Genomic DNA, 27,049 nt, shown 5'->3' on the forward strand with positions numbered 1-27,049 from the left:
CACCAAAAAGATTTTTCAGTGGTGGATTATCCCACCTCAGTAATGCTGGTGACATTTCTGAGGGTTTCAAAGCTTCTCTAAGTGGTTTCACTGCAATGTGGAACGCCGTTCGGACTCGGCCCCTTGTCATTGAGCTTAACATGGAATCGGGCAGCACTCAGTGATAAGAAAGAAGTTCACCAATGTGGTATCACAATGGACTGAATAGTCTAAGTGAGCCTGATACATCGGGCTGCGCCTAACCTAACCTACGCTCTTCCGACAAAATTTTTACTTAATATTTTCTCTTTAAAATGTACTATTTTTACCAAAAACGCAAAAAACGCAGTTTCATTCATTTCATAAAAAATTGCTTTCAGAATTTACAAAAATGTAAAGGAAAATACCGATTTTAAGATGTCGATATCTCGAAAACTACACGCACAGAAAAAACATGCTTGGACATGGTTCCATCCGCATCCATTTAATGCTTATCTAGGGTATGTAATTGTCGCGAAAACCATGTATTTTGTCTTTGTAATTGTCGCGAAAACGTATGGTGGCAATAAGCATTTGAATGGTTCCCAGATGCCGCAAACATGTCCTATTATTTAAATGATAGAATTTGAGACCATTACATGATCGGGAAAATCATATACCTGACCATTCAATTTTTTTACTTTTTTGCTGGGAAAAAAGTATTTTTATAGGTTACGTATAGACATGTCTAGAACCATTACATGGCCATAAAGACCATTTACATGACCATTTAATTCTTTAATTTTTTTTGCAGCGAAAATAATTTTATAAAAACATTGACAGGAACACACGATTTTCATTTTGCGCGTCAGTCGTATGTTGATTGATTGTTTCTTGGAATGGACGGATAATACAGAATTACTGTGTTTTGTGTTTATTTATTTATTCAGAAATGTCACGTGGTTTTATGTGAATACAAAAAAGGAAAATGTAATTGAAAAAATGTACTTGATTTTTGTTCTGCATTTTGATATATGGTATACGAGTATTTATTTTTATTTGTAGTTACATGATGTCTGCGTTGATACATTTGATGGGCACAAGTAAATATTGATTGATTTCTTATTCTTGAAATTGAACCAAAATAGAGTGTGTAAAAATATATGATGTTTGCTAGCACGACATTATAAATACAAATAAATAATGATTTAATTTATAAATAAATAAAAACCAATAAATAAAATTAAATTTGTGTTTTCTTTTCTCAAGTGGCGTCCTTTTTTCGACGACGAAAAAAGTTTTTTTTCATAAAGATCAAAACATTTTAGATTGTGACCATGTTCTTTTAACTGGAAGAAAACCATTTTTGACGAATACCACAACATTTTAGATCGTGGTCATTTTCTTTTGATTCAAACAAAACTATTTGTATCAATATAATAACATTTTAGATGAGGACAAATTTATTTTTCTTAGAACCATGTTCACTGAGCCAACATAGTTGCAGGTGAAAATGTTACATGGTCGCCGCAAAAATAGCTCCTATCATATTATTTTGCTCTTCGAATATGATTGTGACAATCATTTTTCTTCTCTGCGTGTAGGCTTTTCAGACAAATTTTTTCTCCTACACTCAAAAAAATTTTGTTTATATTTAACAAGTTTTGCTAAAGAAGATTTGCTCCTTTTTGCTTTGTAGTTAAGATACAAAAAGTCAACAAATTTAAAGAATATTTCATTAATTTTGAAGAATTAATTTCTGAATTGTTAAAGACAAGTTGAACTTAGTACTCATTTTTAAGTCGAATCACTTCACGATAAGGACAAAACGACTTCATTGAAAAGGAAAAAAACCTTATATCAGAGAATAGCGTCTTCAATTCGCACACACACTAGTAAAACCAGACTTATTTTACTGAGCTTAGTCTTAAATGTGTCTAGCTTCTCCATGCGAAATATAAAATAAAACATAAATTACACATCCCATCTAATAGTGGAAAATCACATCAACTAAGCACTTTCATAATCGACGACAACAAATTCGTTTGTTTATAAACATCGCGTGAAGTATATATAACATATATAGATATATTGAAATATACATCCATAAGTAAGTAGATACATAAGTAAGGGATAGTCTCTCAATGTCTTGTTATTATTTTTGTTGTCGATAAAACAAAATACAAACATTTTGCTAACCAGTGGATTCTCCTCCGGTTAAGTACTAATCGGACGATGGGAAACCGACCGTAAATTTTACTAAATTCTGCCAGCTACTAAGCAACAAAAAATTAAAGAGCAATACAGGAAAAATAATTGCAAAAGCATTTAGAAATAGAAACATACATATATGAGAGATAAGTGCGTTAATAGTGCTGCCATGCGCTAAACTTTGAAGATGAATAACAATAATAATCGTAATAGAATCTTGAACTTGAAATTCTTAACATACAATCACACGTTCTGCGAGAAAAGAGTACTAAAAAACATGGAATTTTAAAAGTAAATCATTTTGTGTATGTAACTTGATATCCCCATTCATATTAATTAATTTCAGTGGAAAAATGGGAGTAAATTTACACCAAAAGCTTTTTTATTCCATGAAGAAAAATTTGACCACTAAAAAAGAAACCACAGAAACCATATGTATCGAAGCATCTTTATTTAAGACACTGGGAAAAAATATTTTGGGAGCTATGTGGCTTAAAATCTAAATTTAGGATATAGATTTTGTCTAGCAAATTCACCAAGAATGGTTTGTTAGGTATTTGCGATACAATATCGGAGCTATATTTCTCTGGTGATGTTATATCTCATATACTGATTTTTGATTTTATATGTTTAATTTTTTGTCATTTGGTCATTGTCTATTACTAGCATTTTGTCAACAAGAAAGGTATCCCCAATATAGAGTATCCAATATGGGGGCTATCACAATGGACTGAACAGTCTAAGTGAGCCTGAAAATAAATCGGGCTTCCACTCTAACTTAACCAATATCGGGGCCATTTGGCCGATATTTGATGACGCTATAGCTAAAATACTGTACGTGAGAGTTTAGATTTTTTGTCCTGGTCAATATCTATTACTGGCATTTTGTCTGGTCAATACATCAAGAATGGTTTGCCGGATATACAGCATAGGCTGTATAGCCGATATCGGCGACGCTATAGCTAAAATACTGTACATAAGATTTTGTTGTCCTGGTTAGTATCTATTACTAGCATTTTGTCTGGTCAATTCATCAAGAATGGTATGCCAGATATAGGGCATCCAGTATAGGAGTATTACTGGGATAATTCTGAAGTTTTGCTCTGAATGTATCTCTGCTCCATTGTCGATATTATTTAATAGTTCATTGAAATTCGGTTATTTTCCTCTAAGATGGAGGAGTTCTTTTGTCGTACCACTTCATAAGTCAGGGAGCCCCATTGATTTGAGTAATTATAGGGGGATAGCAAGATTGAGTGCTATTCCCAAGGTGTTTGAGAAGATGGTCACGGATGTTTTGTCGCATAGCATTTCTTCGATACTGGATCCTTGCCAGCATAGTTTTCGTAAGGGACTATCGACTACTACGAACCTGGTGGAATTTACTTCTCATGTTATTAATCAGTTTGTTGTTGGGAATCAGACACATGTTATTTATACAGATTTTAGTAAAGCTATTGACCGGGTGAATCATAAGCTGTTTTTGTATAAGCTGGATAGGATTGGATTGGCCAGTACACTTTTGACTTGGATTTCGTCCTATCTTGAGTGCCGTACTTAGATTGTGTCTTTTGGTGATTCCTATTCGAGGTGCTTTGATGTACCATCAGGTGTGCCTCAGCGTAGTCATTTGGGGCCTGTCTTAGGTTAGGTTAGGTTATGTGGCAGCCGATGTATCAGGCTCACTTAGACTATTCAGTCCATTGTAATATCACAGTGGTGAACTTCTCTCTTTTTTTTTTATTTATTTATTTATTTATTTAGCATAACATGCTACTGATTTTAAACAATACTTCGTTAAATTATTAAATTGGATTGGGTAATTTTGACATTACATAACTTTTCAAAAATTTTCTTTTACATATGAAATGAGCGATTTTTTAAAGGAATGTATGTTATTTTCATTTTTTAATTCAATTGGCAGTTCATTAAATAATTTAAGCCCATTATATAACAATAAGTTTTGATAAAAATTGGTTCTACTTAAATTTAATCGAAAATCTTGAATATTTCGTAAATTGTACGGTTGAACGTCTGCTACATACGTTATAAAACTTTGCATATACTTTGGAACTAAGTCGTGCTTTATTTTAAATATATATATCAATGCGTTCATTGTAAGTCTTTGGTTAACTGACATCCATTTTAGTTTATTCAACATGCTGATTGTATGCGTTAAATGATGACATTTTAGAATCGCTCTGGCTTTCATAGCTTGATTTCCCATAAACATGATTGTTGAACAGTACTCAAAGTGAGGTTTAATAATCGTATTAAATATATTGATTGCTGTTGGAAGAGAAACTTTGTTTCGTATTCTTTTTAAAAAAGCAACTTTTTTTATGTCCGTGAAGTTAAAGTTAACTTTATCTTAGCGGAGACAAAAACCGAGCTATGTTCAATTTGTACAAAAGTTCAGCTAAATAATGAACATAGCTCAATTACGTAGGAAGGAAAAATGAATATTAAATAAAATTATTAATTTTTAATGCGAAACATCCTGTAGGTAAACGAAGCTAAAGCAATTTAATAGAAATATGTATAAAGTGCTGGAAAAAATACAAAGATTTATTGAAAATCCCACATAGTCAGCGAAAATTGGACTATAAAACTGAAAGCTAAAATTTAGAATTTAGGTCACTGTGCCAAAAATCGGCATGGGGGGGATATAACAAGTAGTGGTGGAGACAGCTCTCCCCGAGTAGAATACGAATCTGAAATCAGATTATTCAATTGGTTAACAGTTTTTGAGAAATTTCGGTCTTAAGTTGAAATTCAGATTTTGGGCCGATTTTAGTATTTGGGCCACTGTGCCAAAAATCGGCATGGGGGGGATATACCAAGTAGTGGTGGAGACAGCTCTCCCCGAGTAGAATACGAATCTGAAATCAGATTATTCAATTGGTTAACAGTTTTTGAGAAATTTCGGTCTTAAGTTGAAATTCAGATTTTGGGCCGATTTTAGTATTTGGGCCACTGTGCCAAAAATCGGCATGGGGGGGATATACCAAGTAGTGGTGGAGACAGCTCTCCCCGAGTAGAATACGAATCTGAAATCAGATTATTCAATTGGTTAACAGTTTTTGAGAAATTTCGGTCTTAAGTTGAAATTCAGATTTTGGGCCGATTTTAGTATTTGGGCCACTGTGCCAAAAATCGGCATGGGGGGGATATAACAAGTAGTGGTGGAGACAGCTCTCCCCGAGTAGAATACGAATCTGAAATCAGATTATTCAATTGGTTAACAGTTTTTGAGAAATTTCGGTCTTAAGTTGAAATTCAGATTTTGGGCCGATTTTAGTATTTGGGCCACTGTGCCAAAAATCGGCATGGGGGGGATATACCAAGTAGTGGTGGAGACAGCTCTCCCCGAGTAGAATACGAATCTGAAATCAGATTATTCAATTGGTTAACAGTTTTTGAGAAATTTCGGTCTTAAGTTGAAATTCAGATTTTGGGCCGATTTTAGTATTTGGGCCACTGTGCCAAAAATCGGCATGGGGGGGATATAACAAGTAGTGGTGGAGACAGCTCTCCCCGAGTAGAATACGAATCTGAAATCAGATTATTCAATTGGTTAACAGTTTTTGAGAAATTTCGGTCTTAAGTTGAAATTCAGATTTTGGGCCGATTTTAGTATTTGGGCCACTGTGCCAAAAATCGGCATGGGGGGGATATACCAAGTAGTGGTGGAGACAGCTCTCCCCGAGTAGAATACGAATCTGAAATCAGATTATTCAATTGGTTAACAGTTTTTGAGAAATTTCGGTCTTAAGTTGAAATTCAGATTTTGGGCCGATTTTAGTATTTGGGCCACTGTGCCAAAAATCGGCATGGGGGGGATATACCAAGTAGTGGTGGAGACAGCTCTCCCCGAGTAGAATACGAATCTGAAATCAGATTATTCAATTGGTTAACAGTTTTTGAGAAATTTCGGTCTTAAGTTGAAATTCAGATTTTGGGCCGATTTTAGTATTTGGGCCACTGTGCCAAAAATCGGCATGGGGGGGATATACCAAGTAGTGGTGGAGACAGCTCTCCCCGAGTAGAATACGAATCTGAAATCAGATTATTCAATTGGTTAACAGTTTTTGAGAAATTTCGGTCTTAAGTTGAAATTCAGATTTTGGGCCGATTTTAGTATTTGGGCCACTGTGCCAAAAATCGGCATGGGGGGGATATACCAAGTAGTGGTGGAGACAGCTCTCCCCGAGTAGAATACGAATCTGAAATCAGATTATTCAATTGGTTAACAGTTTTTGAGAAATTTCGGTCTTAAGTTGAAATTCAGATTTTGGGCCGATTTTAGTATTTGGGCCACTGTGCCAAAAATCGGCATGGGGGGGATATAACAAGTAGTGGTGGAGACAGCTCTCCCCGAGTAGAATACGAATCTGAAATCAGATTATTCAATTGGTTAACAGTTTTTGAGAAATTTCGGTCTTAAGTTGAAATTCAGATTTTGGGCCGATTTTAGTATTTGGGCCACTGTGCCAAAAATCGGCATGGGGGGGATATAACAAGTAGTGGTGGAGACAGCTCTCCCCGAGTAGAATACGAATCTGAAATCAGATTATTCAATTGGTTAACAGTTTTTGAGAAATTTCGGTCTTAAGTTGAAATTCAGATTTTGGGCCGATTTTAGTATTTGGGCCACTGTGCCAAAAATCGGCATGGGGGGGATATACCAAGTAGTGGTGGAGACAGCTCTCCCCGAGTAGAATACGAATCTGAAATCAGATTATTCAATTGGTTAACAGTTTTTGAGAAATTTCGGTCTTAAGTTGAAATTCAGATTTTGGGCCGATTTTAGTATTTGGGCCACTGTGCCAAAAATCCATGAGTTAGAATGAGAGCATGGTCCCGTTAGTTAGAAATAAAAAAAAATCTACTCAACCAATGACACAGCAGGTCTGCGACTGCTTTGTAATGCTTTGTAATGCAACAATAATTGAAATACAAATGCATTTATAAATAATTTGTCTTACTTTATTTTCAAATACTAAAACGGACATTCAGTGTATGCATCTCCCATGCCGATTTTTGGCATAGTGGCCCAAATACTAAAATCGGCCCAAAATCTGAATTTCAACTTAAGACCGAAATTTCTCAAAAACTGTTAACCAATTGAATAATCTGATTTCAGATTCGTATTCTACTCGGGGAGAGCTGTCTCCACCACTACTTGGTATATCCCCCCCATGCCGATTTTTGGCACAGTGGCCCAAATACTAAAATCGGCCCAAAATCTGAATTTCAACTTAAGACCGAAATTTCTCAAAAACTGTTAACCAATTGAATAATCTGATTTCAGATTCGTATTCTACTCGGGGAGAGCTGTCTCCACCACTACTTGGTATATCCCCCCCATGCCGATTTTTGGCACAGTGGCCCAAATACTAAAATCGGCCCAAAATCTGAATTTCAACTTAAGACCGAAATTTCTCAAAAACTGTTAACCAATTGAATAATCTGATTTCAGATTCGTATTCTACTCGGGGAGAGCTGTCTCCACCACTACTTGTTATATCCCCCCCATGCCGATTTTTGGCACAGTGGCCCAAATACTAAAATCGGCCCAAAATCTGAATTTCAACTTAAGACCGAAATTTCTCAAAAACTGTTAACCAACTGAATAATCTGATTTCAGATTCGTATTCTACTCGGGGAGAGCTGTCTCCACCACTACTTGGTATATCCCCCCCATGCCGATTTTTGGCACAGTGGCCCAAATACTAAAATCGGCCCAAAATCTGAATTTCAACTTAAGACCGAAATTTCTCAAAAACTGTTAACCAATTGAATAATCTGATTTCAGATTCGTATTCTACTCGGGGAGAGCTGTCTCCACCACTACTTGTTATATCCCCCCCATGCCGATTTTTGGCACAGTGGCCCAAATACTAAAATCGGCCCAAAATCTGAATTTCAACTTAAGACCGAAATTTCTCAAAAACTGTTAACCAATTGAATAATCTGATTTCAGATTCGTATTCTACTCGGGGAGAGCTGTCTCCACCACTACTTGTTATATCCCCCCATGCCGATTTTTGGCACAGTGGCCCAAATACTAAAATCGGCCCAAAATCTGAATTTCAACTTAAGACCGAAATTTCTCAAAAACTGTTAACCAATTGAATAATCTGATTTCAGATTCGTATTCTACTCGGGGAGAGCTGTCTCCACCACTACTTGTTATATCCCCCCCATGCCGATTTTTGGCACAGTGGCCCAAATACTAAAATCGGCCCAAAATCTGAATTTCAACTTAAGACCGAAATTTCTCAAAAACTGTTAACCAATTGAATAATCTGATTTCAGATTCGTATTCTACTCGGGGAGAGCTGTCTCCACCACTACTTGGTATATCCCCCCCATGCCGATTTTTGGCACAGTGGCCCAAATACTAAAATCGGCCCAAAATCTGAATTTCAACTTAAGACCGAAATTTCTCAAAAACTGTTAACCAATTGAATAATCTGATTTCAGATTCGTATTCTACTCGGGGAGAGCTGTCTCCACCACTACTTGGTATATCCCCCCCCATGCCGATTTTTGGCACAGTGGCCCAAATACTAAAATCGGCCCAAAATCTGAATTTCAACTTAAGACCGAAATTTCTCAAAAACTGTTAACCAATTGAATAATCTGATTTCAGATTCGTATTCTACTCGGGGAGAGCTGTCTCCACCACTACTTGGTATATCCCCCCATGCCGATTTTTGGCACAGTGACCTAAATTCTAAATTTTAGCTTTCAGTTTTATAGTCCAATTTTCGCTGACTATGTGGGATTTTCAATAAATCTTTGTATTTTTTCCAGCACTTTATACATATTTCTATTAAATTGCTTTAGCTTCGTTTACCTACAGGATGTTTCGCATTAAAAATTAATAATTTTATTTAATATTCATTTTTCCTTCCTACGTAATTGAGCTATGTTCATTATTTAGCTGAACTTTTGTACAAAGTGAACATAGCTCGGTTTTTGTCTCCGCTAAGATAAAGTTAACTTTAACTTCACGGACATACTTTTTTTGAGATCTTTTTGCAGATATAGTTGTAATGTGCATCAAACTTCAATTTTTTGTCAATTACAATACCTAAGTACTTTATTTCCTCAACTTGATTCACTTCTTGTTCATCGATTAGAATATTTCCTTCAATGACTCCATTGACAACCATTACGTTAGTTTTGTTTATGTTGAGCTTCAGTTTGTTCATTTTTAAATACTTTTCCACTGCTCTTAGATCTTCATTAAGCTTTGATATACATTCGTTTGTATTTTTTCCACTTATGTACAACAAAGCATCATCAGCAAACAAGCATAATTTAGTATTTCTTAATATGTTTTTTAGATCGTTAATATATATTAAAAATAGCAGTGTTCCTAATATTGCTCCCTGCGGTACACCGATTCCTACAGTACTCCCTGATGAAACATAAAGGCCACATTTTGTTCTTTGTGTTCTCTCCTCCAGGTAACTTTTAAACCATTTACTTTCAACTCCTTTTACTCCATATTTTTCAATTTTCTGTACCAATAATTCTCTATCGACGGTTTCAAATGCACGTTTTAAGTCCAAGAAAACTGCTACGATGCAATTTTTATTCGTGACTTCAGATTTCCATTGAGTAATAACGAGATTCAAAAGGGACTCACAGTTGTGATTATGTCTGAATCCTGATTGCGTTTCGATAAATACATTATTTGATTCAAAATAGCTATTCAGTTGCGTGTATATTACTTTTTCCAATATTTTACTAAGAATCGGAAGCATATTTACTGGTCTTATTTCATTGGGGTTATCCGTATTTTTGATTTTCGGTATGGGTATTACATATGACTCTTTTAGACATTTAGGGAAAATTCCCCATCGCATAGATTCATTTATTAAACGTTTTATTGCTTCACCAAGCAAGTCAAAGTTATTTAATAAAATTTTTACTGACAGAAAATGTTGATCTTTTTTTGTATTCATTCCCTTTAATAAAGATTTCAAATCATTGGTATTTATAAATTTGAATTTGAAGTTCTCCTTTGGAATGTGTGAAATATTATTTTCATAATTGATCGGAGGTATACTGCTGACTATTTCTTCTACACTCTCTATAAAAAATTTGTTCATTTCTTCAGCTATGCATTTCTCATCAGATATGAGGGATCCATTTACTTTTATTTTCTTAATATGGGTATCATCTTTCTTAAGTACAAATTCTTTTATAGTTTTCCACATTGACCGTTGATCTGTACAGTTATCAATTTTATTACTGATAAAAGTTTCCTTAGCACTACGAAGTTGTGATTTGTATTGATTTCTGAAATGCCTATAATTTTCCCAACTAGTATTATCGTTTATCCAAACAGCTCTTTGATGTAACTGTTGTTTGTGAACTTGCATTCTCTTTAAATTGCTACTAAACCAATAGTTTGGTAATTTTTTTGATTTTGTTTCCTTCGTGCATATCATTGGATGCAAAGCCCTATTAATACTTTCAAACAGACGTTCGGCGTAGTCATCAACGGAATTTACAGGATGGTAGTAATAAATGTCATCATTAACTATGGTTCTTCGGAAAAGGTCGTCGTTGTAACGCAATATTTGGATATTCTTAGCTGTGGTAACTGTCTCTCTTTTTGATGGAAACTTAACTTCAATTGATTCGTGGTCGCTAATTTTGAGGTTTGTACAGGTTTTTGCAGTACATAGGTCAATATTGGTTACTACATAATCAATTAAGGTTGAAGTCGTACTAGTAACTCTGGTAGGTTGGTTTACAATTTGGTTAAAAAAATTATCATTTATTATTTCCTCAATTTTTTGTCGCTTTGTAGAAATTTCATTCCAATTTATGTTGAAATCGCCAACAATAATACCAATGTCATTTCCACTAATTTTGTCCATTTGGTTTTCAAAAAAGTTACAGAATATTTCTTCTGAGCTGTTTTGTCTATTTGGCGATCTGTAAACACCAGCAATAACAAATTTTATATAACTTTTCCAGATTTCCACTTTAAGCCACCAAATCGTCTTATCAATTGCTATACATTCAATAACTCTTGATTGCCATGAATCTTTTATGTAAAGAGCCACACCACCCGTATGCCTAGAATCACCATCACATCTCAAAATATTGTAGTTTTGAATAGTTCTCTATTCAAAACTACAATATATCTTCCAAGTCTGCAGTTAGGTGTGTTTCACTCAAGCAAATAAAGTCAAACTCGTTTTCACCAAGTATTACTTCCAGATCATCAAAGTTAGCACATAATCCACCAATATTTAAGTACAATCCACATATATTCTTTGGTTGCTAGTATTGCACCCTTTCTGCTTCTATTCTTTCTCTACGTTTCAGAACACGGCACCCAGTATCTCGGCAATCATGATTGATGTCTATATCCGATAAATGTAACCTCTCTTTTGCCTTTAAACAATTTATGCATTTGGATACGTTATTATTACACTCTCTGTACGAGTGGCCAACTTCACTGCATTTAGCACATACTTGATTTTCACTTCTGCAATGTTTCGATGTGTGAGCGAATCCCCAACATTTGAAGCATCTTAAAACTTTCAAACTTTCATATACAGGACATCTATCCCACTCTATATTAATTTTCTGTTTACCAATAATTTCCTTAAATCCCTCTCCATCAGTCTCAATTATGGCGTTAAATGTGTTTCGATTTTTATATGACCTGTATACCTTGACACATTCCAAATAATTGCATTGTATATTGTTTTGTTTTCTTATAGCTGCAACGACTGAACCTTTATCCAACTCCTCGCTTAAACCTGCAATTAACAGTTTCGGTTTTCTCATTGATGGTGATTGTACCTCGTAATTTTCTCCCATTTTCTCCCATTTTCTCTTTAATTTGTTCTCTTAAAACGTTCCGTGCACTCTCGTTCTCGCATCTTATAGCTATCATACCATCATTTCTCTTCGTTATTCCTTTTACTTGTACATTGAGTGCTGAAGGTTTAATCCTCTCTTTTACCTCTCTCTCAGTTGTCTCACTGTTCTGCTTATTTTTTGGTTTCAAAATAACGGGTACATTGTTGGTAGATTTAAGCTTGTCTGCATATGTTTGTACTCCTGGATTAGCTTTGTTATTTTTCAGCTCGCTCATAATTTCTATCTTTGCCTCTTCAACTCGTTTCTCCACATACTGGTTGTTTTTGTTAATTTCGCTAGTTATTTTTGCTTCATTTTCAATAACCATTGACAATAAATGTTTATAATTTTCATTTGCATAAAGTTAATACAAGAATCACAAAAAAATTTAATATTCTGGTGTTTAAAAATTGCATCGCACTCATACTTTGATAAGCCAACACATTTCATATGAAAAATTTTTCCGCAAAAACTGCTGCATCTTACTTCCGTGTCTCGGCAAGTGGTTTTACATTTTCCACAATTTAAATCCATGTTATCTCATGAATTTAATACCATTTAAGTGAAATCAAATCTCACTCAAATGATTTAAAAATTGTTAATGTTTTAGATATTGTGTTTATGAAAAAAATATCCAATTTATTCAAGAGCTTTAAATTTCGCGTCTGCTTGCAACGAACGAACGAATTTATAACTTATCACTGAGTGCTGCCCGATTCCATGTTAAGCTCAATGACAAGGGACCTCCTTTTTATAGCGGCGTTCCACATTCCAGTGAAACCACTTAGAGAAGCTTTGAAACCCTCAGAAATGTCACCAGCATTACTGAGGTGGGATAATCCACCGCTGAAAAATTTTTTGGTGTTCGGTCGTAGCAGGAATCGAACCCACGACCTTGTGTATGCAAGTCGGGCATGCTAACCATTGCACCACGGTGGCTCCCGGTGGGCCTGTCTTATTCTTGTTATTTATAAACGATTTACCTCAGTCCGTAGTAGGCTGATGATGTTAAGTTATTCTCCTCGTTCGATAATTCTGGTCGGGTGCATTTATTACAGGATGATTTGGATAGCTTTGGTGATTGGTGTAGGGTAAATCTAATGGATTTGAACTTGAAGAAATGCAAGTTTATGCGTTTCTTCAGGTCTAGGTCTATTGGTGTTCGGTATAGTATACAAGGCACGTTATTGGAGGAGGTTGATTCTTTTGTTGATTTTGGCATTGTTATGGATCGTAGGCTTAATTTTAATAATCATATTAATTCGATGATGAATTAGACCCTTTTTTAGACCCATTCTGGAGTATGGTTCTATCGTGTGGGATCCTCAGTTTAATGTTTACATTGATAAGATAGAATCGGTTCAGAAGCAGTTCTTGTTGTTCGCTCTGGGACATCTTCATTGGAACAGTGATTTTGTTCTTCCTCCTTACACTTCTAGATGGAGGCTGATTCATTTGCCTACTCTTAGGAGCCGACGGGCGATGTTGAGCTCCAGAGGGATTTAACCAGCTACAAGGCTACTTTGTAGCTGGTCAAATCCCTTTGCTTACGCCCCGCCATGGTCCGGATTATGGTGTGTACGCTGTCCCTAAGTCATGGGGACGAGGCCCTCGGAAGGGGCGGGAAATTGGGCGATGGGACCGTTCGAAAAAAAATATATATAGTGAAACCTCTCAAACTTGGACACTATGAAAACCGGACACCTCCCAAACATGGACCGTTGTCGAAAGACATTTGCCATATTAACACATTAAAATTAACCTCTCATACCTGGACACCTCTAAAAGGTGGACAAAATTTAGGCGACCGTGGGTGTCCACCTTTCCGAGGTTTCACTGTATAGACATGTGTGTGTGTAGATAAACTCAATTTGAAATTTGCAGCAAAAAACTTAGCCGAGACACAAACCAGCACCATACAATTTTTATTTAGAATTTCAAATTCGAATTTGGATTTTTAGTATTTGGCTTATTATCCAAAAAATAAGCCGAGGGCGATATAGAGACTATGTTCATTGGAAAGGACATTTGTGAAAAAGGGCAAATTTGAAAACAAAATTTGCGACAAATTTTTAAAACGGCGCCCACTGTGCGCAAACTAAGCCGCGTGCGGTATGGTCACTAGCTCAAGCTGAGGAATTTGTATGGTAATAGTAGGTTTAAAGGCTAGTCGGTATACAGCCCGACCCTAGTAAGCAATAAGGTATGCGCCTCGCTCTGTGTTCGCCTTAGCCCTTTTTGAAAAAGTCTAAAAATAGCTATTAGATCTGATACCTGTTTTCCCGGAGGCTTGCGTTATAAAGTAAAATTGGATTTAGAGCCCTGAATTTACTGTTTTTGAGTGTAGGTTGTTCCGATACTATTATACTAAAAACACAAAATTTCTTAAATTTAATAAAAAAAACGAAAATAGAAAGAAATATATAAATTCTCAGGAGACGCTACCTTGAAAACCACCGCCCATATTCATAATAATTTACTGACAGTTTATTGAAAGAATTTGTATGGCAATATTAGGTTTAAAGTTTACGTTTTTTTACCACAATTTGTTTATAAATAATCTTTAAAATACTATTGTTTTAACAACGTGTAGTACGGCAGATTTGATAAAAAAAATAATCAAAAATATTTTTCTTTACACTAAGGAAAATTTGGCTCAATTGATGGCACTTGAACAACGATGTTCGATATTTATCATACGCTTCTAGTATTGGCAACTTTTCTCAAAACGCACTATGGCAACAACGCACAGGAGAGAACATGAAAATACAAAATTGCGAATATAAACACAAGGCGGCAGAAAGAACACGACATGACCGTGAATATAGCGGTAAATAATGCAACAATTCAACATGTGAAAGCGAATGAGTGACAGACGTAATAATTTGCCGATGTATATTTTTACATTAAATTTGTTCTCTATTGAATTAGTGAATTACCTAATACACATGTTCACAATTCAATGACTTTCACAATTCAACAAATATTTTACTTATATTCTTTTGTAGAACCACTAAAAATGTTCGCAGTAATTTATAATGTGTTTTCAATGATTGATTTTTATTTTTCTTTTCGTTCTTTTTCTCATGATTGGTATGAGGCCAGTTTGGCTACCTGCTGATGGGTCGTTGTGTTTCAATTTAAGGTAACATTGCAGAAAAAAAACCATCCCTCCCAAACTAAATCATCGTCAATGGGAGAAGATAGTCACACAGTCAGTAGAATTTCTATCCATATGTTTTTTTTTGTTTTATTCGAGAAATTCTTTGAATCCAATGAGCACAAACCTTTTTTGGTGTTGATTTCTTTATTTTTCTTCTTTGGATATTCGCTGTTTTATTTCATAATAACTATGTAGCTATGTATATTTGTGTATGCTTATTCGTACATACTACAATGAGGAATTTGGCTATGTAAGGTATTTCGTTTGCCTCCTATTTTTGTAGTTATTGAACACCACTCAAACCATACACTGAACTAATGGCCGAAATAAACGACAAAACCAATTAAATAAATTTCTTTTGAATTTCGCACAGGAAACTATCATCAATGTTTATTCAATAACCAAACACACACCCGATTATACCGCTAGGAGTACGTTCCACGTATTCCTTTATTTTTTCTCGTTAACCACTGCTTCGGATTTTACAAATAACGATTCCGTACGACGGAACAACCCCAACAAAAATCAAACAAACCGCACGAAGGGCAAAAAAGAACTGATTGGATCTTTAGCCCAAAGAATTGATGTGGGGTGGAATATACCGTTGTTTTGTACCCACATATGTGTACTCTTTTGCGCGGGGGGATGTATTTGAAAAGTACTCATTACTAAAGATATAGTACCGGGTAGTCGATATTCATTTGACTGACAGTGTTGTATTTGACGTGGTTTATCCGTTATTTTTAACGCCAAGTCAAATATGAATTGATGAAATGAATAGAGAAGCCAGTGAATTTGGTAATTCCAATTTGTTTATGCCCTGTTCTCCTATCGCATGCGAAAACTTTCTTTCATATTTCATGCGATGAGGTTGGTATTAAGTTCGAGTTAGCCGCTAAAATCACCATTTTTTGACGATTACTTTTCTTTAATAATACTTTTTAAGGAATACAAACTTTGTGAAAATTTGCTTTGGGGTTTTCCCCATCAAGTTATAATAAAATTTGCAACAAATATGTATAATTTCATGCATTTTTCTTACTGGTTTAGTTTTCACTTTAGCGATTTTAGCGGCTAAACTCGAACTTAATACCCACCTTTAGCCGCTAAAATCAAAACTAAATCTGTAAAAACAGAATAAAATAACAAATTTATAACTTGGTGGGGAATGATCAAAAGCCACAATTGAAAAAGTTTATTTTCTTTCTAATGGCTATTTTAGCGCGATAATGCGAACTTAATACCAAATTTATAATACCCCTGCCAAAATTTTTTGAATTTGGGCCGCTTCTGAGAATCCCCACTACGTCGAAAACAGTCATATACGATATCCAAAACTCCTCGGAAAAGCGCCGTCACTATTGAGAAGTTATACCACGCCAAGTTACTACAAAAAAGTATCGCATGAGTGCGATACTTCCCCTTGTGTATCCCTTCTGGATACATTTAGAAGGACGCCAATAAGATCCCCTTCAAACAAAAGAATCATTGTGGTCAAGTAAAACACGATTGTTTAGATGTTTATTAATATTATTAAACATTTATAAATTCTCATAAATATAACATTTATACGACTATCACAGTTAACATATTTTTGTGCATTAATAGAAGATTGATGTTGAGTTACAAGTTGCAAGTTACATGTTGTAGCGTCTATCAGCCAGTGCTTTTATTCCCTATGTTTTCAGCACTTCATTATCGTTATTTAAATAAATTATAAGAAGCTAGTTGTGCTTGGTGTTTCACAAAATATAAAATGGCTCTTGTAACAATAGTGATGGCAAAATACTCTCATGCGAATAGTGATGGCAAAATACCATCACAGTTGGCGATTGTTTGCCGTGTCACTTACGAGTCGGTGGTAGCGATAATGATGAAATGGAACTTTGAAATACTGGCAGGAACGTAGTTGTTGAACCAACCATAAACTATCCACGGTATTTGGAATTGCAAATCGCAAGAATTTATTTTTCTTTTAAGGTCGGTATTAACATCGCATCGCGCTAAATTACTATTCTTTAATAATTAGTTTATTTATTTTATTTATTTCATATTTACCCTGCCAACATTTTTTGAATTTGGGGACTCTTTTGAGAATCCCCACTACGTCGAAAACAATCATATACGACATCAAAAACTCGTCGGAAAAGCGCCGTCACTATTGAGAAGTTGTACCACGCCAAGTTACTACAAAAATGTTTCGCATGAGTGCAATTATTAGGTGCCTTTATAGATCAATTTAGAACGACGCCAATAAGGGACCCTCCAAACAATCAGAAAAAGTGCACTTTAAGATAGTTGTAAAAGAATCATTGTGGTCGAGTAAAACACGTTTGTTTAGATATTTATTAATTTGATTAAACATTTACAAATTCTTAAAAATATAACATTTATACCACTATCACATTACATTTACCATAATTTTTGGCATTAATGATGATGTTGAGTTACAAGTAGCGAGTTACATGTTGCTGCGTCTATCAACCAGTGTTTTTATTCCATGGAGGCAGCGTGTCTGTAAAATATCTGCAAAACAATCACTTTATTCCATTTGGAAAATCACCAAATTGTTCACCAATATACCTTTCACAATTTTAAGCGTATAATCTATGTTTTCAGAACTTTATTTTCGTTTTTATTTAATTAAAATATACCCTGCCAACATTTTTTGAATTTGGGGGCGCTTCTGAGAATCCCCAGTACGTCGAAAACAATCATATACGATATCAAAAACTCGTCGGAAAAGCGCCGTCACTATTGAGAAGTTGTACCACGCCAAGTTACTACAAAAAGGTTTCGCATGAGTGCAATTATTAGGTGCCTTTATAGATCAACTTAGAACGACGTCAATAAGAGACCCTCCAAACATTCAGAAAAAGCACATTTTAAGATAGTGGTAAAAGAATCATTGTGGTCGAGTAAAACACGTTTGTTTAGATATTTATTAATTTGATTAATCATTTACAAATTCTTACAAATATAACATTTATACCACTATCACATCAAATTTAACATAATTTTCTGCATTAATGATGATGTAGAGTTACAAGTAGCGAGTTACATGTTGCAGTGTCTATCAGCCAGTGTTTTTATTCGATGGAGGCAGCGTGTCTGTAAAATATTTGAAAAACAATCACTTTATTCCATTTGGAAAATCAAAAATTGTTCACCAATATACCTTTCACAATTTTAAGCGTAAAATCTATGTTTTCAGAACTTTATTTTCGTTTTTATTTAAATAAAATATAACAAGCTGGTTGCGCTTGGCGTTTCACAAAAAATAAAATGGCTTTTGTAAAAGTAGTGATGGCAAAATACATGTATGAAGTACATTTCGTACTTTATGATATGCTGCCCCCCATCACAGTAGGATGGTTGTAGTGACATTTACGAGTCTGTGGTAGCGATGAAGATGAAATGGAACTTTGAAATGCTGGCAGGGTAACAAGCTGGTTGCGCTTGGCGTTTCACAAAAAAAATGGCTTTTTTAACAGTAGGGATGGCAAATTACTTGCATGTACTTTTTGATGTACCTTTTCATGATGGTTGAAGTGACATTTACGAGTCTGTGGTAACGATGAGGTTGAAATGGAACTTTGAAATGCTGGCAGGGTTATGCTTATAAGTAAATTATAAGCATAAATGAAGATAAAGCTATGACATCGAAGGTCTTAAGCTTTAGCGTGTGTCTTTAATAATTAATTTTAAAGGAAATAGACTTTTTTCAATTGTTGATTTGGATCATTTCCCACCAAGTTATAATAATAATATTTGCACAAAAGAATTATATATTTTTGTTATAATAATAATAATATTTCACACAAAAAATTATAATTTTTTTCTACATTTACAAATTTATTTTCGATTTTAAGGTGGGTACTAAGTTCGAGTTTAGCCGCTAAAAACGTCATTTTTTCACGATTATTTTTCTTTAATAATCCATTTTAAGGAATACAAACTTTGTGAAAATTTGCTTTGGACTTTTCCCCATCGAGTTATAATAAAATTTGCAACAAATACGTATAATTTCATGCATTTTTCTTATTGATTTAGTTTTCACTTTAGCGATTTTAGCAACTAAACTCGAACTTAATACTCACCTTTAGCGGATAAACTGGACCTTTATACCCTCCTTTAACAAGAAAATTGATATACTCGCGGACACCGATCAAATTTCAATTTGAACGTCTTTTTAATGAGAACAATATTGAGAAATTTTAAGTTTGTATGTTTCAGGGTTAAGAAAATAACGAACATGGCGGTATATATTTTCTCCACATTTTTTTAAAATAAGGCCTACTAATTGAGGTTCCAAATTTAAATATTTTCATAACAAAACCTTCTAATGGCAAATAAAAAATCAATCCCATGGCGGCGGGTTCTACGCACCGGATTGACCCGATGGATACCAGCCATCGGCCAGCGGCTGCCACCTCAGTGTACGTGTTGTCTCGTCCATTTTTTCGTGTTGGAGAAGGTGCATCCCGGGGAGCCTTCTCCGCCTGCTTTTGGTCCGAGCCGGGATAGAGGAAAACCCCGGACCATGGTACTGTGCCGTCTGCCGAAATCGAATTCACCATCGCTCGGTTTCGGTGAGGTGTAACCGGTGCATGGAATGGGTGCACTTCCGGAATTGCTCCGGCCTAACATCGCTGCGGGAGTATAGTCAAACTGACTTCGTGGCAGGATGCTGTGCCAATGACAGCAGCAGTGGGTCATCTGATTATGTGACCCCACCGACTTCTCCCGCACAACAATATTCTCCGCCGCAGCATCTTACACCGAATATTGTTGTACCAGTTCCGGAGAGTGCATCATTTTTGCAATTTAATTGCAACGGGCTCCGTGGTAAGATTAGTGAGATCGTAGACTTTATGAATCGGAAAAGGATAAGGGTCGCGGCGATCCAGGAAACAAAGCTGAATCCCACCTGCAGCCTACGACATTGTGATGGGTACAATGTCCTACGGAAGGATCGCACAAGAAATGGAGGTGGTGGCCTGGCTTTCATATTACACCGTTCCGTGCAGTATAGACTTATCACGCTTGTGCTAGACACTAATGACCCGTACATGGAATGTATGGGGGTAGCAGTTAAGTGTGGGGCTGCCGAGATAGAGCTATACAATGTGTACATACCGCCGGTTGGTAGCTGTGCTCCTGGTTATAGCCCAAACATTGAGTGGTTGTTGAGCGGGCATAACCGATTGGTTCTAGGAGATTTTAATGCCCACCATGAACTCTGGCATTCTCTCCTGGGTAATGACCAGAGGGGCATAGCTTTGGCAGAGCAGATAGACGACTCCACATTTTGCACGGTGAACGAAGAGGCCCCCACGAGAATTATGGGTGACTGCAGCAGTTCGCCAGACTTATCGTTAGCATCGCCTGGTCTGATAAATGACGTCTCCTGGCAACCCGTCATTTCATTGGGTTCGGACCACCTCCCCATAATTCTCACCATCAACCGACCCTCCGATTTCATAACCTCTGAACGCCGGACGTTTATTAATCAAAAGAAAGCCAACTGGGAAGGCTTCAGAGAATACACCGATCGCCGCTTCAGTGAGCTCCCGTCCCCCTCACATGTTCATGTTGCCCAGAGGGAGTTCCGGGACATCATCAACGCAGCAGCCGCTCGCTTCATACCCGCTGGTCGAATTGCCCAGGTGAGGCCCAACTTCCCAGCCGAAGCGGCGGGACTCGCAGACGAGCGTGATGAACGCCGTCGTGCTAACCCTGCTGATCCTAGAATCAGAGAACTAAATCTAGAGATTAGTAAGATAGTCGACGAGCACAAGCGGAACACTTGGTTAGAGCACCTGAAGCAATGTAACTTAGGAACAGGAACTGGTAAATTGTGGTCAACAGTTAGAGCCCTCTCGAACCCCTCCACAAGGGATGATGGGATTTCAGTCACATTTGGCGACGTGACTGTGACTGATCCGAAGAGGTGCGCCAAATACTTCAACCGACAGTTTGTCGAGCATCCCGAGAGTGATAGAGCGAAAAGGAGAGCCACCCGTCGTGTACGTGGTCTCCGAGCCGATGACACACCACAATTTACTGCAGTCGAAGTTACCAATGTCATCAACAGCGCGAAACCATCTAAGGCGCTGGGCCCTGACGGAATTTCAATGCTAATGCTGAAGCATCTGGGAATACTGGGAGTTGAGTACCTGACCAGACTCGTCAATTTGTCTTTGGAATCACACATTATACCCGATGTCTGGAAAATGGGAAGGGTGATTCCACTACTGAAACCGGGCAAAGATTCGAGCAAAGGTGAATCGTACAGACCGATATCCCTTCTGTCGCCAGTAGCCAAGACACTTGAGGCATTACTCCTCCCCAGCCTTGTGGAGAATTTTCCAGCTGCCCACCATCAACATGGATTCCGTAAGGTACATAGTACGACAACAGCCTTACATGCCATTTCGACACATATTAATAAGGGACTTAACCAGCCCAGGCCGTGTCACAGGACGGTCCTCGTGGCGCTTGACCTATCGAAAGCATTCGATACGGTCAACCATGCCACATTATTTGAGGACATCGAGAATACGTCCCTACCGGCAGGAGCGAAGCGTTGGGTGCTGAATTATATGTGTGGACGCCAGTCGTACGTGGAATTCAGGGACAGAAAGTCAAGACCGCGTAGAGTTAAACAGGGAGTTCCCCAAGGTGGGGTGATATCTCCGGCACTGTTTAACCTCTACATGTCCTCGATTCCACCCCCTCCTGACGGCGTCGAGATTGTATCATATGCGGATGACTGTACAATCTTGGCATCTGGGCCCAATGTTGATGACATTTGCGATCGGTTGAACGTCTACATAGCTAATCTTACCAGTTATTTCACTGCGAGAAACTTGAGGATATCCCCCACCAAATCCTCAGCCACACTATTCACTACATGGACGGCAGAAGTGCGCAGGCAGTTGAATATCAGAGTCGATGGAGTAATAATTCCGACCACAAATTACCCCAAGATTCTTGGGGTCACATTCGACAGCCTTTTTAGGTCATCTGCCCATGCCACTGCAATTTGTAATAAGCTCCGTGGTAGAAACAAGGTCCTCAAGTCACTAGCCGGCAGTACTTGGGGTGCGGACAAAGAAACCTTGCTAACTACTTATAAGGCAATTGGCCGGTCAGTGGTAAACTATGCAGCGCCAGTGTGGACACCGCAGACCAGTGATACGCAGTGGAATAACATACAAACCTGCCAGAACGCTGCTCTTAGAACTGCGACTGGGTGTCTCCGCAGCACACCCCTGGATCACCTTTATGTGGAGACAAAGATCATCCCTGTGCGAAGACACAACTACATGTTGTCAAAGCAGTATCTCCTGGGTTGTTATCGCAGTAATCATCCAAACCACCATCTTATGGATACACAACCACCACCCAGGAACGTAAGGGTTGATATACATAATCTAGAGCGCGAGATCCAGCGCTATAAAAGAGAGCCTCTAGATCAAGCAGCGTACCAGGCAGGTTTGAACAGGATTCATGAGGATACTGTAGCTGAAGCGGTGAGAAGCTACAAGGTTAATCCTGTTCTTGGAGTCCGACCACCGCCCATAGCACCGGAGGAAAGAGACCTCCCACGGCAGACTAGGGTAGTTTTGGCCCAATTAAGATCAGGCAAGTGCAGCCGCCTCAATTCCTACTTATCGGTGATTGATAGCAGCGTAGCTGACGTTTGTCCAATTTGCAACCAAGGGCCACACGACACGCGTCATCTTTTCTCTTGCCCAGCCAAACCAACCCGACTTACCACCAGATCACTCTGGACACACCCCATCTTAGTCGCAGAGTTCCTTGATCTGCCAACAAGCTGATGTACCAAGCGTATAACATGAAATGGATGAGATCACAATAAACTGTTACAACAACAACAACAACAAAAAATTAATATTTAAATATTTTTCTTCTTAAAATAATCTGTTGTTTTTAACCGCTTGGAGTAGTGACCCATCGAGCACTGCTGCATAATTTTCTCAAAAACAGGTTCGAGGGCCTTTCCGTTAAATACTCAATTCCCCGTCTTCTGAATTTATGTTTTACCTATGTTTTATTTAAACACACTGAATTTGTATACAGTAAGCGCAATAGTTTGGTGGACAAATTACCCTCTAATGATTGTATTAGTTTGGTGTATTTAGCTTCACCGCCTGATAACACAGAATTGCAAGGAAAAATACTATAATTATACGGCCTTCGTCTAAAATGAAGTCAGATCAGACTGGTTTTCGCCACATCGGTAGGACCCCCAAAAAGGCTAAAACTAAGGATAAAGTGGGAATAAACTACTATTTCGTAGTTGTACACAGACAAATATATCACCAATAATTTTCAATTTTAATTGAATTTAGAAAAAAATCAATTAAAAATTTGATTCAACAATAAAAATAAATAATTATACCTCTTTGATGCAAATCAATTTTTAATAAACCATTTTAAAAAATATAAACTATGTGAAAAGTTGCTTTGAGCTATTCTCCATCAAGTTATAATAAAATTTGAATTAAAGAAATATAATTTTATTCTTTTTTTACAAATTTTTACTGAAAGTCGTTGGTTTATTCTAAAAAGCCAGCTAAAGAGAAAACAAATTAGACATTTGAGAAATAGAGAAGTTGCAAGTTGTTGCTTGAGATATTTTCCCAGTATAAACTTACAAAAGGTAGCACATAATTTCTTATTCATAAACAAATCATATGTTCAATATAGTTTGCCATGTCAATAATTGGTTTAAAAGCTGCAAATTATTTCATGGTAAATTGGAACTGCAAGCAGTTCGCGTACATTTCTGCTAGTTTTAGCAAAAAAAATTAAATCCATTCTTATTCGCATTTTTTTCTGGATTTTTTTATTACGCACAAAATATATAGTAAATTAGTAATTCGTGTCAAATTAGAAATTTAGTGTTCGTTAGAACTTTTAAAATATTATTATTTGTGCTAATGTGTTTCCAATGGTGATGCCAAATAGAATACTATTTTTCAATTTTGTTGTAACAGCTTTGAGAAGCTGATGTGACAATCTTAAGAGTTCATTTTCATTTCTCTTCGGAATTCATTTTGATTTCTCATCGCAGCTGATTACCATGGGATCATGACCATTCGATGATAATTTCCGGGTTTTGATATCTTTCGAAAATTCCAAAATCATCGTAAGCATCCCTTTTAAATTACTCAGATTTGTTCTATTAATTCAATTGGAAACCATATTCGGCATGTAAGTGAAGTACACATTTGGAGCGATTTAATGCATCACTTGTTTTAGAGTGCTAATTTAATTGCACTATTTGGTCAAGATTCACTTGTTTTTGTTTTTAGGCACATATCGGGCTTAAAGTTTAAAGCTTATGAATTCCATCAATACAGATTATACTTGAACTCATTTTTTTGAAAATATCGATTGTTTTTGGTGACGGTCTCGCAGAAAACTTCAAAATAGAAGTTTCGATAAAGTTCTTTCTATTTATACCAACATTTTCTAGTCACTCTATACTTCTTTCAGTAAATGTACGGCACCAACGAACTTTAGTCCCATTGATAATAATAGATAATAGATTCCACAACCGAAATGAATACATGATAGTTGTAATAAGAGACATAGATTTTCCACAATTCACATCCTTTTTTGTTTATTATGCACGTTTTATATTTTTAAAATATAAAAAAAACTTAAAACACTGTCCCCTTTGTAGAAAATTGGCGAACTTAAGCAACCAAAGCGGATGCTGTTCTGGATTCATATTTCCAGTTGGGAGGGAGAACACTCTTGGTCTTGTAGTAGCGGGCCAATCTGTGGATACGGGATTCAACCAAAATAAGACGGAATTTTCCATCCTTATCCTTGCGGTTACGTTCCAAATGCTTGCGGATGGCAACAGCCTTCTTGATCATGTGGTACAAATCCTCTGGGATATCGGGTTTAAGACCGACAGATTTCATGATGCGCAAAATTTTGTTGCCATTGACAAAACGGACTTGAGCAACACCATGGGAATCACGAAGAATGATACCTGAATTGAAATGAAAACAAAAACGAATTAGTTTCAAAGGCAATAGGCCAAATAAATTTGTTTGGAAACTTACCAATTTTGGAGGGAGTCAAACCCTTCTTGCCCAATTTCTTGATTTGTTCCTTAACATCTTCAGAGTTAAGTTTCAACCATGAGGGAACGGTTCTTCTGTAGGGTAAAGCTGATTGGGAAATACCCTTACTGTAAAATTATATGCAAAAAAATCAATACATTAGAGCGGCCTATAAATCATGATATTAAAGAATAGGTCCATAACCACTAGTCATGCAGCCGTTTCACAGCGGCGTGCTAAGATGAGCGACTGAAAATCACAAGCACAAAAAATGAAAACACATGGCATCTGCAAATTCCATATCAAGTTTTGGTCCACTAAGCAAGCACAAACACTAAACATTACATGTGCATACATTCAGTAATTGCAGCCGCTCATCTGGATAGTGGTTATTTATGAAGAATTAACTAAGAAACTATTAAAAATCAAGAAATTACCCAGGAGCGTGCATACGACCCATCTTGTCAGATTTTTATTTCACACCAAAAAGAGCGAAACGGATGTGAAAAATGGAACACTATGGCGAACATCAGTGCTGCCAACAATTGAATTGACGTTTACACAAAAACGGGGATGTTAAAATCTCAAAAAAGAGAACATATACGTGGGTCGTACGCACTAGTTTATGGTAAAAGTTAAATTATAATTCTGCCAACATATTTTGAATTTAACTGCGCTTCTAAGAATCCCCCCACGTCGAAAATCCAAAACTCATCGGAAAAGCGCCGTCACTATTGACAAGTTACCACGCCAGGTTACTACAAAAAATCATACCAACATTTTTTGAATTTGGGGCGGTTCTGAGAATCCCCACTACGTCGAAAACAATCGTATATGATATCCAAAACTCCTCGTAAAAGCGCCGTCACTATTGAGAAGTTGTACCACGCCAAGTTACTACAAAAAAGTATCGCATGAGTGCAATTATTAGGTACCCTTCTGGATATATTTAGAAGGACGCCAATAAGAGCCCCTTCAAAAAATCAGAAAAAGAGCATTTTAAGATAGTTGTAAAAGAATCATTGTGGTCAAGTAAAACACGATTGTGTAGATGTTTATTAATTTTATTAAACATTTATAAATTCTCATAAATATAACATTTATATGACTATCACATCACATTTAATATATTTTGATGCATTAATAAAAGATTGATGTTGAGTTACAAGTTGCAAGTTACATGTTGTAGCGTCTATCAGCCAGTGCTTTTTATTCCCAATGGAGGCAGCGTGTCTGGAAAAATATTTGAAAAACTATCACTTTATTCCATTTGGAAAGTCAAAAATTGTTCACCAATATACCTTTCACAATTTTAAGCGAAATAACTATGTTTTCAGCACTTCATTATCATTTTTATATTAATTAAATTATAAGAAGCTAGTAGTGCTTGGTGTTGCACAAAATATAAAATGGCTCTTGTAACAATAGTGAGGCAAAATAACTGATAATCTGTAACGCGCATTATGCGCTTTACAGACTATCGATGCTGCTGCATGTTTATAGGATCGATAACACATTTACCCATTATTTAGTCATCGCCGACAAGTCGTATCGATCCGACACACTGTAAGATTCTTTACAAACACCGACATTCCGTCCGGAATAACTGATAGTCTGTAAAGCGCATTATTGGCCTCCATCTAAATGTATCCAGAAGGGCATCTAATAATTGCACTCATGCGATATTTTTTGTAGTAAATTG

The 27,049-nt window shown here is 36.6% G+C and overlaps 2 protein-coding genes and 2 long non-coding RNA genes across 4 annotated transcripts in view; all 4 read right to left on the reverse strand.

The window, feature by feature from the left end:
• LOC142221203 (putative multidrug resistance-associated protein lethal(2)03659) overlaps nt 1-15,788 on the reverse strand; it is a 108,359-nt gene extending 92,571 nt beyond the window's left edge. Inside the window, exon 1 of the mRNA XM_075290817.1 lies at nt 15,360-15,788. The gene's annotated coding sequence lies outside the window, so the exon portion shown is untranslated. The remainder of the gene's footprint in view (nt 1-15,359) is intronic.
• A 1,775-nt stretch (nt 15,789-17,563) lies between these two features.
• Nucleotides 17,564-18,048, reverse strand: LOC142239263 (uncharacterized). Its single transcript, XR_012722971.1, has 2 exons — nt 17,819-18,048; nt 17,564-17,761 (listed from the first exon to the last, which is right to left on the reverse strand). It is a non-coding gene; the product is annotated as an uncharacterized LOC142239263 (long non-coding RNA).
• Nucleotides 18,049-18,143: 95 nt separating this feature from the next.
• LOC142239269 (uncharacterized) lies at nt 18,144-18,627 on the reverse strand. Its single transcript, XR_012722972.1, has 2 exons — nt 18,414-18,627; nt 18,144-18,346 (listed from the first exon to the last, which is right to left on the reverse strand). It is a non-coding gene; the product is annotated as an uncharacterized LOC142239269 (long non-coding RNA).
• A 6,239-nt stretch (nt 18,628-24,866) lies between these two features.
• RpS13 (ribosomal protein S13) lies at nt 24,867-25,934 on the reverse strand. Its single transcript, XM_075290818.1, has 3 exons — nt 25,785-25,934; nt 25,348-25,475; nt 24,867-25,274 (listed from the first exon to the last, which is right to left on the reverse strand). The coding sequence occupies exons 1-3, from the start codon at nt 25,805-25,807 to the stop codon at nt 24,970-24,972; spliced, it is 456 nt and encodes a 151-aa protein (XP_075146933.1). The 5' UTR covers nt 25,808-25,934; the 3' UTR covers nt 24,867-24,969.
• Nucleotides 25,935-27,049: the final 1,115 nt, after the last annotated feature.

This window comes from Haematobia irritans, chromosome 1 (assembly GCF_050003625.1).
Source record: "Haematobia irritans isolate KBUSLIRL chromosome 1, ASM5000362v1, whole genome shotgun sequence".
In the NCBI taxonomy this organism is placed as follows: domain Eukaryota; kingdom Metazoa; phylum Arthropoda; class Insecta; order Diptera; family Muscidae; genus Haematobia; species Haematobia irritans.